A 12,424-nucleotide genomic window follows, 5' to 3' on the forward strand; every position below is an offset into this window, starting at 1 on the left:
AGTTTCTGTCTTAGATTGGCCAGCCGATAGCCCCGATCTTAACCCAATAGAGCATCTTTGGTGCGAAGTCAAGAAAAAGGTTTCAAATCGACAGTGTGGCAATTTAAGAGAACTGTATGACGTATTCTTAGAAGAATGGAACTCTATCTCTCTTGCGAAATGTCAAAAATTGATAGATTCAATGCCTCGCCGGTGTAAGGCAGTAATAAAAAGCCGTGGACATGCTACTTACTATTAATTTTAGTTAAAATGTATTAAATTCCTTTTTTTTCTGTACAAACTTCACGTTAGTGTGATTTAGTTAATCTAAGTTTCAAATAAAAAAACTTTCGAGCAGTTCAATAAATCGTTCTTAATTATTTGTCCAGCTTCATTACTATTTTAATTTGTTACTAAAGAGAATAAAAACAAAATTTGTAAAAAAATGTCAGCAATTTTATTATTTATTCTTAATCCCGTTTGCTCTATTCATGTGGCTATTTCATAACGTAACTAGTTACTTCTAAGAAGGAACCACGACTACACATGACATGATTTAGTTAAAAATAATCTGGAACTTCAAATCGTTCTTAATTACATGACCACCACTGTATCTCGATGAAAGCAATAATATGCAAAGTTGTCCAGAACTTGTGGGATTGTACCGTGTCCACCGAATCCAAGCGAAGATAGCTTTGTATCACTTCCTTCAAAAAACGGCTGGTCTAAGTAGCAAATGGTTTAAGAAGCAACCGGTCTGAGTACGAAGCAAGTTGTCTAAAAAGTTCCTCGAATGTCCAGTGGGTCTCCGTTTGTCCATTTCTTGATTCGACAATTTTATTTCCATGGCTCAAAGTCGAACCGGAACTCCTTTTCACGAAGCGCCAGACTTGTTTCATAGACCACCTGCTACTTAAACCAGCTGCTTTTTAGACGAAGTGTTACTAACCCGCTCAATAAGCTTTAGTCCGCGCGAGTCTGTCTTTGCACTGCTTGAAACTACATAAATGTTCACAGCGCACCTAAAACTCGCATGGTTTTAACTTAATTTAAACTAAAAATGTAACTGTCAAAAATTCCATATAATTGTTAAACATTCTCACAATCTGTTGAGAAATGTGACCTGTAAACGAGAACAGGTAGCCGTACAGACGGCGCTTCGCATTCGCTCGCTCAATAATTTTATCGGCTTCTCCTCTCTTCTTCTTCTCAGCCTTCTTCTACCAAATTCTTGGTGTAGGCATCCTTCAACCTCTTCCACTCCGATCTATTTTGGGCAGTTAGAGTCTAATTGTTGCCCGCCACCTTTTTTATATCGTCTTTCCATCTCATTTGCGGTCTGCCCACTGGTCTTTTCTGTTCCCATGGTCTCCAATCCAGAACAACTGTACACCACGAATCGGTTTTTCGGGCAATATGTCCCGCCCATTGCCACCCTACCAATCCTACCAATCCTACCCTATCCTACCACCAATCCTACCAATCCTATCCTTCCACCAATGCTATCCTTCTACCAATGTCGGCGACTTTACTTTGCTTTCTGAGCCATTTGTTAGTTTTCCTGTCCCTCCTTGTAACTCCGACCAGTTTCCTCTCCATTGCTCTTTGGGCAACTCGGCTTTATCGGCTTAAATGTTTGAATTTTTGTTGTAGTCTGGAATGCGACAACGCAATGCTCATCGGACGGTTTACCAAGAAGGCGGAGGAGATGCAGAGTGAATTCATCGACCTACCCGACAGCGTTGAAGTGAGTGTCTCTTTTGTAGGTACTACGCTCTAATTGGACTGAAACTGTTGGCAAATACACTGAAAATGTCAGACACTCCATGAGGTTTCTTTTTTATTTTAGTTTATTGCGTTTATTTCAATTAATTTCTCGTGATTCTACTTGATTTCTGACTCTACAGTCTTGTCAATTGCGTTTTGCTGTTTTTTAGGGTTCCGGAGCCAAAATGGCAAAAACGGAACCCTTATAGTTTCGCCATGTCTGTCTGTCTGTCTATCCGTTTGCGGCTTTGCTCAGAGACTATCAATGGTAGAAAGCTGTAATTTTGCACGGATATATAAGTAAACTATGCCGACAAAATTGTAGTTAAAAATTAAAAAAAAAAATTTTTTAGGGTACCTCCCATAGACGTAATTTGGGTGTGTGTTTTTTTTCTCATCCAACCCTATAGTGTGGGGTATCGTTGGATAGGTACCATTAGGGTTTGCTAAGACGATTTTTCGATTCAGTGATTTGTTTGCGAAATATTCAACTTTAGGCACTTGTCCCACTGCCGACGATGAGCGAGAAGCGAGTAGAGCGAGTAACTAGAAACGAGTGGGCGAGCAGCGAGAAGCGAGTGTAGTTTTGTCGCTCGGCTGTAAGCGAGTGTTCGCGTGCGACGGGCGATTACTCGCTCCACTCGACTCGCTCGCGCGGGGCGGCCGCCAAGCTAACATCGCTGAGCGAGTATCTATAATAGCTCAGCGAGTTTTATAGCTCTTGTCGCTGCGACAAAAGATGTAAGAGCGAGTTCTCGCCGACAGTGTGAACAGCCAGCGATCAACTATTAATATATGTGTCTCTTTTACTCACACAGGATCTTATATCTTTTGTTCGTTTCTTGAGCGAGAAAATAGTCGATAGCCAATCGTTTCCTCGCTGGCGGTGAGACAAGTGCCTTAAAGTGCAAATTTTCATTAAAATCGAGCGTATAAAATACGAAATCCTTAGAAAAATATTACTTATTTTTTTCGTAATGGTTACGGAACCCTATTTTGGGCGTGTCCGATACGCTCTTGGCCGGTTTTTAAAGGTAATCCAACTTACAGTAAAACTGAAGCAACTGAAGGTATATGGGGGAGGCCTGTCTGAGAGTGGACGTCCTATGGCTGATATGATGCTGATGATATCGTTGTCGTGTGTGGCCCGGGCCCTGCCACAAACCCACATCGTTGAGCCTGCACAACAGTGACCTTTGAAATGTCTTCCAGGAGTTGCAGCTGTGTATGCTGGAACTGCGGGAGCAGCTGATCTGCGTGCAGATAGGACGCGAGGAGGCGCTGGCGGCCGAGAGGGACCTGCGCGGCCAGCTGGTGGAGCACGCCGCCGCCTGCCAGAGGCAGGACACCGCGCTGCAGCACGCCAGCCAGCAGCTGCAGCACGCCAGGTGACGCGCGGCACTGACCGCCCAGTCAGCACGGGCCGGGTCTTCTCCAACCGCCAACGAGATCAAACCTCCCGGATGGGGAGATCCAGCGAGCGATCGTCAGCTGTCGGCAAGGTAGGTAGGTAAGGTGTGGACTGGCTGCACGCGCGAGGTCGCGCGACAGGCCCTTGTCGGGTGGTCGCCGGTGGTAGGGCGCTAGCGCAGACAGATGGCGCAGGCGCGACGTGCTCGCACGAGTGAACATCCTGATGCCGTGGGTGCCGGTGAGGAGATGCGCGCGCATCTGATGGAGCGCGCTGCTATTTATACAGGCCTACAGGGCGTTTGGCAGATCATGACTGTCAAATGGCTGGAGTGTTAAGTTCAGCCGCAAAAATTTCGCTTAATTTGATATTTCGAAACAGGTGAGCTCGTGCCAACCGACTTGCCCGCGCTAAGGCTGGCTTAGGGCTTTTATATCGTGTAATTATATTAAAAAAAAAAAATTCAACTGAGTCGTTTCTACAACAGAAAAAAAAACTGAAGATCATTCAATCTGCTGTCAGTTTTTAGCAGCGCTACTATCTATATATTCAGAGTAAAAAAAATCACTTATGCCCTATCGTTTTCCCTTGTTCCCCGTACATAACCATCTAACAAACCAGCGCTGGTCACTACCAAATTATTTCCGGAACATAAATTGACAATACCAAAATCTCTTTGAAGTAGGAAATATTTGACCCCTTCCAGTGCTGGTTATGTACGGGGAACAATGTCGTTTTACTTTTATTAAATCTGGTATTTTATAAAATACCAAAATACAAATATTTACTGCTGCTATATAGCGACAGTTCGCGATCTTTTTGTATTTAAAAACTATTTTACAAAAGCTTTTATTGTTGATATCACGTCATGCTTATAACATTTTAAAGTGTTCGCATGTTTATTGACAAAATAACACATATAATGCTTACTTTGCATTAGTATGTTCATAATTCGATTGCGATTAAGTACACTAATGTTTTAAGTTACATGTTAAAAACATCAAAAAGCCAACTCTCTCGCTCTAACACGTTCCGGTTTCAGTTTCACAACTTTCATCCATTTTATTATATCGTGATATCTTCAATTCGTCACAATTGTCGCCAAAGTCGGTTAACGCGCGTATCACGTACCATTTTACATTAACCTCCTAACGCCCAGAGCCCTTTATAAAGGACCTATTGTAATATTAAATCCAACTCTATCATAATTGATGTTCACAAATCAAAAATTTGACTTGGGCTTTAGGAGGATAAATTAAAGCGTACAATTAGTTACTAAAGTAATTTAAATTCTATACTCGTTACTTTTTAAGTGAATTTAGTGTAAAAACTGTGTAATGTGTTTTTTTATAAGCAAGTAAGTATTTTTTATATCAATCTGAAAATGTACATTGTACGTACACACGCTGAATTTTTGTTTATTTTTTCGGACTACCTTTTATCTAAGACTCATTACTCATTAGAGTGTATTTTGTTTCTATGATGTGTATTTTTTTTTCTCTTTTCTTTTTGTATTTTCTATGAGTCATGTTACTTGAAATAAATGAATATTATTTATTTATTATTTATTTATTACACCAATCATTTTACTATCCCAAATATAGAATCTAGCGATCGCTGGCTTTTAATATTAAATATTTCCTTTGCTATAATAATGCTTTACTAAACTTAATCGAGCCAATTGCAAAGTGTAGGTAGTCTGAAAAATCGCTTTTTCATTTATTAAACTAAACTTTGTGAGTGCTACAGTCACACCGAGTCTAAGGGCCTTTGCACACCTCAATTTTTTAAACGCGCGTCTGTATCCATACAAACGCGATACGCGAGTCGTAACGGTCTATGGAAAGAAAACCGCGCTGTTAAAGCGCGTCGAACGGCGCGTTTCAGAGGCGCGGTGTGCTAAGGCTCAAACAGTCTCAGCCTAATTTCATGAAGCTTTTTCAAATGCTACTAACTCATCTAACGCATAATAAATTGCTATGATATTTATTTTGTTATTTGCGGTTTAGGAATGTTTCAATTTAGAGTATGCAGCATTTAAGTTTTTGTGTACTTCTGCGACCGTACTGAATTTTGCATAGCTTTTTTTTTTCATTTCTTTGCAGTAACGATTCTGGGGAAATAACGGATTGGACGATGCTTTGACCAGGACATTCTGAAGCTGTCATCGGAACATGGAGTCATTGTGATTATTTATGTTATTGTTAAAACTTTGATCTGGTGTGTACAGTCACCAGCATTAATATCTGCCACAGCGGAGCGTGCAAAAATATCTGACACGTCCTTCCGGCCCTAGAAATAGAGTCGAATCAGATATTTATGCACGGTTGTTGTGTGAGATATTGGTGTTGGTGACTGTACCTACTTACTTAGTTTTTTAGCAATAGATATACAATTTTGTAGTGACTAAGCATTCTTGATCTGTATTTTTATTGAAATCACTTTTATAAAATTTGCAGACTTGTAAAAACTTATGTCAACATTAGTGTAAGGTCTAGGTAACTGAAAATTCAGGGTTCTAGCTTTAGCCATAACAAAATTATAGGAGGTTGGAAATAGCCTGAATGAATTCGAGAAAAGTATGGCACGGCCGTGTCTTTTGTTTTGTTTTGCTCGACTTGGCGGGGGCACTGCCGTGCCCACGGATGTGTGTTTCTTGGGCTTTCGTGTCTGGAAATGTATTATTAAAGCTTGGAAATGCCTTATGAAATGTTAAAATTATACCGACCTGTTTTTTCTCTTCGTTTACATAATAAATCAAGGAATTAATTTTCTATTTATATTAAGAAAGGATCTAACTGAGATAGGAATCAGTAATCAGGATAGAATTAAACAAAACTGCCAAGAAATACTTTTGTTAAAAAATATTTTTTTTTTGTTATACTTGCAATAAAAAGCAGAACACGGATTGTTGTCGCGTCCAAACATTTTACGTCAAAATGTCAAGGTCGTAAATAACGATATCTTAAATAATGTGGGTTCATCCACCATTACCTCTCATTTTTCGTTTTCTAGAATTTTTAGGCAAAACCTACGAGACACTGGCAAAATTGTCCTCCAATGGACAGAGACATATTTTTCTAAAAAATCTAATCTAATCTAAACAATGTGTCTTGGCTTTAAATCGTCAATTTATAATTAAGTACTGATATGATTTTGTGATATTGTATTGCTTTTTACTGTGATAGGATTTATGAGCATTTTTAGTTAGGTATAGATGTAGTGAAAAAAGTTTTAACACAGGCCAAGTCAAAATCAATCTTATGCCAATGTCATAAAAAGACTTTGACATGGAAAAACTTTTCTCACTAACTATACACGTTAATGTAAGACAACATAGATTTTAGATAATCGTCGATGATACTGCAATGCCCCGTAACCCGTAACCAGCAATGGCAAATGCCATCATTGACGATAGAATTTATAAATTTACAATGAGTTCATTGCATGTGCCTTATTTTTTATTATTATTTTTATTTTTACAAATTTGTTTTTGATTTTTACATTATTATTTTACTGATTTGGATATGCTGTGTTTTTTCAGTAATATTTTGGCAATATTGAAAAATGTTAAATTACGAATAAATGATTGTGAAACAACTTTTTATTTTATTAAATAAAAATAAAATACATTTATTTTAAAAATTAGTTCTAGGTAGCAACCTGTCAGCCTGTCACTATTGTACCGTTTTTGTCAAACTTAAAACCTAAAATTGCTAAAAGTGGCTCCGAAGCGGTAACTACTAAGCTGCCTATCCCATTTGGGAATACAGGCTTGATGTTTATGTGTGTAATTCTAGTTTAAATACAATTATCCCGCCTATAATATTAATAGTGTTATTATTAATTAAAAATAAAAAAAATAATATTATTATAATATAACAGTCTACAGTGTAGACTTTACACAAAACTTTACAAAGGGGCAGTCGAGTCATTCTGGCAACGCCCTTGGGCTGGGCGGCTGTTATTACGTTATCACTCCTGCGCACTCGTTTCAGCAGTGAGCCGGCAGCCGACTCTTCTTTTCCTTATTTCTTGTTGGGAAATGATTATTTTCTACACGAACGAAATGCTTTCCGTTGTTCTACAAATTTTAATATTGTATTGTACAAAAGAAAATAAACAAATTACAATTGGCAAAGCACTTTATCACTCGCCTGTTTTTCCACCAACCAACGAGAGGGACGGATGACCTGGTTAAAGCCGCGGGTTCACGGTGGATGCAGGCCGCTGCCAACCGAAGCAACTGGAGGTCTACGTCCAACAGTTGACGTCCTACGATATGATGATAATGACTTGTTTTTCTGTATTCTTTTGTACTAGCTGTCACCCGCGACTCCGTCCTCGCAGAATTCGTTTGGCGCTATCTCGCGGGAACTATGTCCTTACCTGGAACTCAAACTATCTTTATACCGTATTCATCTAAATCGGTATGAATGAGGTAACAAACAAAAAGACTTAGAAACTTTCGCATTTATAATACCAGTGGAAGCCGTGGTGGCCGAGTGGTTTGACCTATAGCCTCTCAAGCAGAGGATCGTGGGTTCAAACCCCGGCTCGCACATCTGAGTTTTTCGGAATTCATTTGCGAAATTACATTTGAAATTTACCACGAGCGAAGCAATTCAATGGTGTGTGTGAAGTTCCCAATCCGCACCGGGCCCGCGTGGGAACTACGGCCCAAGCCCTCTCATTCTGAGAGGCCTGTGCCCAGCAGTGGGACGTATATAGGCTGGGATTATTATAATACCAGTGGGATTGAGGAGGCAGTGCAGCGCCGTACCCGTTTTTCTGTGTTATTTTTAACTCTTGATTGTGTGTTGTACAGGGAGGAGCTGGAGCGGCTGGCGACGGAGCGCGAACAGCTCCAGGAGTTGGGCGGCAAGCTGCGACAGTCCAACGACACCATCAACTCGCTGCTCGACGATAAGGTATGGCTGACGCGATCAACTGCACGGGCAACTAAATACCCTATTGGCGGTTACAGACTAGCGTTTTTTTCTGTCGTTACAGTCGTTTTTGGTATACGCGATTGCACGCGCGTTAGATTAGCTCAGTCCTGTGTGTTGAACTCTCGAAGTAAACCGTTCCTGTATGTGCGTACACGCGCTTACGAAAACGAGCTTTATACACACAATTAAAATGCTAGTCTGAAACTGCACCAAACAGGTTTTTTTTTATGTTGTTCGTTAAAAATAATAAAGAAAATGTTGTTGAGAAAAAAAACAAAATTTATTAAAAAAATACATTAAAAATAAATTACAAAGACAAATAAATAAATGAATCAATAATATTTTGTATTACTTATTATTATTTATTTTTGTATTTCGTACTTTTTCACCTTTTTTGTCACGAAAAATGATGACTAGGTAATCTTTAATAAATCAAAAACATTTTAAATAAAAGCTAGCTAAAGATAAAGAATAAAATTTTGTCAGGAAAACCATGCTGCACAATTTGATTTTCGCGTGGACAAAATAGTTATACCAACCAATGCGACTGGAGGCCTGGGGGAGGCCTCTGTCAAACAGTGGACGTGCTACGGCCGACTTGATGATGACAGTCTATTATGGGTGCAAAGTGATAAAGTGTTGGTGCTGTTGTTGACAGAAGCGCATGCTGGGCGAGGTGGCGGAGCTGCGCGCGCGCGTGTCGGCGCTGCAGCAGGAGCTCGACAACAGCGAAAAGGTGCAGCAGGACTTCGTGCGCCTCTCACAGTCTCTGCAGGTACCACCACACGCATTACAATGTCAGTCTCTGTAGGTGCGACCAGTACGCATTACAATGTAGCTGCAGGTGTCATACCAGTTGACATTATAACGTCCCAGTCGCTGCAGGTGTCATACCAGTTGACATTATAACGTCCCAGTCGCTGCAGGTGTCATACCAGTTGACATTATAACGTCCCAGTCGCTGCAGGTGTCATACCAGTTGACATTATAACGTCCCAGTCGCTGCAGGTGACATACCAGTTGACATTATAACGTCCCAGTCGCTGCAGGTGACATACCAGTTGACATTATAACGTCCCAGTCGCTGCAGGTGACATACCAGTTGACATTATAACGTCCCAGTCGCTGCAGGTGTCATACCAGTTGACATTATAACGTCCCAGTCGCTGCAGGTGACATACCAGTTGACATTATAACGTCCCAGTCGCTGCAGGTGTCATACCAGTTGACATTATAACGTCCCAGTCGCTGCAGGTGACATACCAGTTGACATTATAACGTCCCAGTCGCTGCAGGTGACATACCAGTTGACATTATAACGTCCCAGTCGCTGCAGGTGTCATACCAGTTGACATTATAACGTCCCAGTCGCTGCAGGTGACATACCAGTTGACATTATAACGTCCCAGTCGCTGCAGGTGTCATACCAGTTGACATTATAACGTCCCAGTCGCTGCAGGTGACATACCAGTTGACATTATAACGTCCCAGTCGCTGCAGGTGTCATACCAGTTGACATTATAACGTCCCAGTAGCTGCAGGTGTCATACCAGTTGACATTATAACGTCCCAGTCGCTGCAGGTGTCATACCAGTTGACATTATAACGTCCCAGTCGCTGCAGGTGTCATACCAGTTGACATTACAATGTCGCAGTCACTGCAGGCCATACGCATATACCATATGCATGCATGCTTGCGTGCGTGAATGCGCGTGTGTGTCTTTTTAAAGTAGGAAGCAAACGTTCCCTCACTTTTGGTGGCAAGTTGTGAATGCATTCGTGTTGCAGGTGCAGTTGCAGCGGATCCGCGAGGCGGACACGGAGGTGCGGTGGCAGCACGACGAGGACGTCACCAGCTGCCCCTCCTGCCACGTCGCGCTGCCCAACACCAAGAAAAAGGTAACCACCTGCTACACAGTGAATGCCGAGGACCTGGCTTCGATTCCCAGCGCTGGTCTCATTTTTCTGTGCATCTATATTTCAGTTTGTATTTTCGATGTGGGTTTCACGGGATGACCGTAAAAGTAACAAAAATTTGGAGTTGAAATAAATAATACAAAAAGACTCCAAAAATCAATATTAATTAAATTTAAAAACAATCATGTCAAATTTCATGACTTTAACCCCAGCGGTTGTTGTTTCGTGATTTTATCCCTACCCCCTGGGAATATCGGGATAAAAAGTAGCCTATGTTTTATCCAAATCCGTCGAGCCGTTTCAGCGTGAAGGAGTAACAAACATACACACCCACTCACTCACTCACAAACTTTCTAGAATTAATTAACGATTATTTTAACATTCATAAGTGTTTCTAAGGGGGAGGACTTTGTTCAGCAGTGGACCTCTTCCAGCTGACGACGATGAAGTGTTTGTTATTTGACTGTATTGTTAGTTAGTTTATCGTTGGTCGCAGGTGCACTGCCGGCACTGCGGGCGCATCTTCTGCGCGGCGTGCGCGGCGCACACGGTGGCGAGCGGGCCGCGGCGTGCGCCGGCGCGCGTGTGCGCCGTGTGCCGCACGCTGCTGCAGCCCCACACCGCGCCGTACTTCTCGACCGCGCCGCCGCACACGCCCGACTAGCCACCGCGACCGACCACACCCGGTCAACGCAGCCTCTCGATCACTTTCGACCCCGTATTCATGGTAAACATTTGTTGAGCAACGTGTTGCTCAAGGGCGTCGCCAAGCCCCCCCCCCCTCCACTATAAACAAAACAAAACTTTAAACAAAGGTGTTGTGGTAAATGTACAATTGAAGTATCTAAAACTATCCTAAAAATTATGTATGTAAACTCTTTATTGTACAAAAGAAAATTAACAAAATACAATTGTCAAACTTTAAGATATTTGTACAAAGGCGGACTTATCCCTTTAAGGGATCTCTACCAGTCAACCTTTGAGTAGATGAGAGAAAAGGAGCAATTAGGGTCCGACAAAGAGTGAGTTTAAGAGTTAAAATAGTGGAAGCTACTATACAGTGCTTTAAACAATATAATACATAAACTACAATATAAATAAATAAACTACTATATATATATATGACCATAATACATATAATATATAAGCATATTAAACAAAGGAATGTTCTCAAATATTTAAGGAGAAGGTGTAAGCCACATTCTTCTCAAGCCTTCCCTGAAAGATCCCACGGTGGGAGATTGCCTGACGGAGGTCGGTAGGCGATTCCATAGCCTGGCAGATTGCACTGTGAAGGATTTAGAGTATGTTTTGGATCAGGTAGAAGGACAGGCTAAAAGGAGATTGGTACTCGATCGTAACCGATACTGACTGCAAAATTACTTAACTATATATACAATTCCCCCCAAGTCCTGTCCCTGCGGGAGGGATCGTCAACTCAATACGTTGGGCGAGAAATACGCCAGCTCTATGGTCATTCGTAATAGCTCATTGATTCAACAATGTTGCTCAACAAATATTTACTTGCCACGAATTCGGGGCTTTCAATTACACTATGTTAACATTTTTTATACAACACGTTGCGACTGTGACTCACGGCAAAAAAATCGCTCTTTTCGCCGAGCCCGTACGTCTAAAGCTGGTATTGTCTCCGTTAAAATCTGATTCGACATTATGCAATTTACTGTCAAAAGTTTACACTGACGATCGGGCGGTAATTGTATTCAGTTACGATTTTAAAAAAAATAAGCGCGTCCAGCAGTACCAAAATTTATTCGACTGACTTTCTTGCATGCTATGTAAATCTTTGGCAACTGGTGACTGCTCATTTTGTCACTATCTAGTTAGAAAGAATTATAAAAACTACTTAAGTATAACTTGTGTTTTATGTGGCTCATTGTATGTACAAGGGATTAAATAACAAATATTCCGTTAAACGAAATACAAATGTTAAATTAACTTTATTTAAAAAGGTTTAAGACAACTCATTGAAGCTGTAAAAAAATGCAGTTTCTATTATTTCCTTTTGTACCAACACATAAGAGATGCAAGATACGCTAGAACAAATATTCTTACTTTACTCATCGTTTCTGGAAACGCAATGAGATAACCCTAAATTCGGTACATAGAGTCCATAAAAATCAAAATCAAATATTTATTGTAATATGTAATTTATTAATTGTCCTGTTAGCAAATTTGATTACTAAATTATATGAGTCAGGGTGTCGGAATTTGTCTTTCCAGAAATATATAGATTGTAAATATAGGAATTCGATGAGTGTTTGGTACCTATTGTATAATTTAAGATATTGTTTGTTATAAATGTATCGCGTCAATGAAATTGTACAGTTCAATATATAAACGTTAAAACTTTATATTTAAGTGATGATTATGTAGT

General features: G+C 40.6%; 1 protein-coding gene across 4 annotated transcripts in view; it reads left to right on the plus strand.

Annotated features, from left to right (window-relative positions):
• The window catches only part of Rbpn-5 (Rab GTPase-binding effector protein rabaptin-5), a 30,237-nt gene extending 19,432 nt beyond the window's left edge, over window positions 1-10,805 (plus strand). For 3 of the 4 annotated variants that reach the window (XM_074100270.1, XM_074100272.1, XM_074100271.1), the window contains 6 exons: window positions 1,633-1,726; window positions 2,959-3,134; window positions 7,986-8,088; window positions 8,768-8,884; window positions 9,898-10,008; window positions 10,523-10,805. In XM_074100270.1, coding sequence (XP_073956371.1) covers window positions 1,633-1,726; window positions 2,959-3,134; window positions 7,986-8,088; window positions 8,768-8,884; window positions 9,898-10,008; window positions 10,523-10,690 — 769 coding nt within the window. In that variant the 3' untranslated portion in view covers window positions 10,691-10,805. Of the gene's footprint in view, window positions 1-1,632; window positions 1,727-2,958; window positions 3,135-5,262; window positions 6,967-7,985; window positions 8,089-8,767; window positions 8,885-9,897; window positions 10,009-10,522 lie in introns of those variants that run through there. The other variant, XM_074100273.1, reaches the window with a different exon arrangement.
• The last annotated feature ends 1,619 nt before the right edge of the window (window positions 10,806-12,424 follow it).

This window comes from Choristoneura fumiferana, chromosome 17 (assembly GCF_025370935.1).
Source record: "Choristoneura fumiferana chromosome 17, NRCan_CFum_1, whole genome shotgun sequence".
NCBI classification, from domain to species: Eukaryota; Metazoa; Arthropoda; class Insecta; order Lepidoptera; family Tortricidae; genus Choristoneura; species Choristoneura fumiferana.